Below are 1,328 nucleotides of genomic sequence, written 5' to 3' on the forward strand. Positions count from 1 at the left end.
TGCGGTACCGCTCCTGCCCAGCCGTGTCCTGGGGGAGCACACAGTCAGGGGGGCACAATGCAGAGCCATGCGGTGTGCACAGCTCTGGGGCTCAGCCAGCACCCAACTCCTGCCGGCACATCGCCCCGGGGCCGTTCTGCACGCAGTGCACACAGCAGAGGTAAGCAGCACTGCTGGCAAAGCTGGGATGCAGCGCACAGAACTCAGCCAGCATCCGGCTGCTGCCAGCAAACTGCCTGCGGGTCACTCCGTGTATAATGCAGGAATCACCAAACTGCTGCTGAGCCGATGGGCTCCACACACAGCATTGGTGCCTTAGGAATGCCCGAGGGCACAGAATGCAGCACTGAGCTGACAGCAGCACCCGGCTGGACAGCCCCACAGCCCCCAGCACCAGGACAGCCCAACCCCAACCCCAACCTTGGCCCTAATCCTGGCCCAAACCCTGACCCCCAGCGCTCACCCAGATCTGCAGCTTGATGCGTTTGTCATTCCTGTAGATGGTTTTGACCTTGAAGTCGATGCCAACAGTGCTGACGAAGGCGGGCGTGAAGGAGTCATCGGCGTACCGGAATAGGAACGAGGTCTTCCCTACGCTGCTGTTACCAATGATGAGGATTTTGAACATGTAATCAAAGTTCTGGTCTGAGGACTCCTTCTGTCCATAGCGGGAGTCGGTAGCGGACGCCATCTGCAAAGGGAGGAGGTGATGGGCGGTCACCGGTGGGGCCGGCAGCCCCCGTGGCACCGGGCTGTGCTGCTGCGTGGCACTGCTGCAGCGTGCGTGCGGACAGCAGAGTGCTGCGCTGCCCTGCTGCCACCCAGCCCTGCACAGCCCCCATAGCTGCTGCTCGCAACGCTGGACGCACCGTCCCCATGGCTGCCGGCAGCGGTGCCGGGTGCATCACCCCGACGGCCGCCACCAGCAGCGGACGGCCACGCACGGCCGCGCTGCTGCCGGCCGCGATGCCCACACTGCCGGTAGCAAAGCCGCGGGCATCGCCCTCACTGCTGCCGTCAGCGCTGCCGGCTGCATCGCCCCATCGCCGCCGCACGAAGCGGGGCCCGGAGCCCGGCAGGATGCGCTGCAGCCGCTCCCGCAGTTCCTCTGCAAAATGGCACCTGCAGCCGTGCCCCCGCACAGCGCGCCCGGCGGGGCTGAACCGGGGGGTGCTGGGGGTGGGGGGGGGGCACAGCACCGCGCAGCGCTGCACGGCGGTGGGCGCAATGTGCAGAGATGGGCGCTGCGTGCAATGCCCGGCACCGGGCGCTGTCGTAGGAGGGGGGGGCAGAGGTGATGTCGTTGGTGGAAGGGGGGGGCGGGAGCG

General features: G+C 66.7%; 1 protein-coding gene across 2 annotated transcripts in view; it reads right to left on the reverse strand.

The window, feature by feature from the left end:
• Positions 1–412: 412 nt before the first annotated feature.
• LOC122191554 (ras-related protein Rab-3A-like) overlaps positions 413–1,328 on the reverse strand; it is a 2,359-nt gene continuing 1,443 nt past the window's right edge. For both annotated transcript variants that reach the window (XM_042891846.1, XM_042891845.1), the window contains one exon: positions 413–691. In XM_042891846.1, the coding sequence (XP_042747780.1) occupies positions 428–691 (264 nt within the window). In that variant the 3' untranslated portion in view covers positions 413–427. The remainder of the gene's footprint in view (positions 692–1,328) is intronic.

Source organism: Lagopus leucura, unplaced genomic scaffold, assembly GCF_019238085.1.
Source record: "Lagopus leucura isolate 7727_CA_CO unplaced genomic scaffold, USGS_WTPT01 59947-0_obj-0_obj, whole genome shotgun sequence".
In the NCBI taxonomy this organism is placed as follows: domain Eukaryota; kingdom Metazoa; phylum Chordata; class Aves; order Galliformes; family Phasianidae; genus Lagopus; species Lagopus leucura.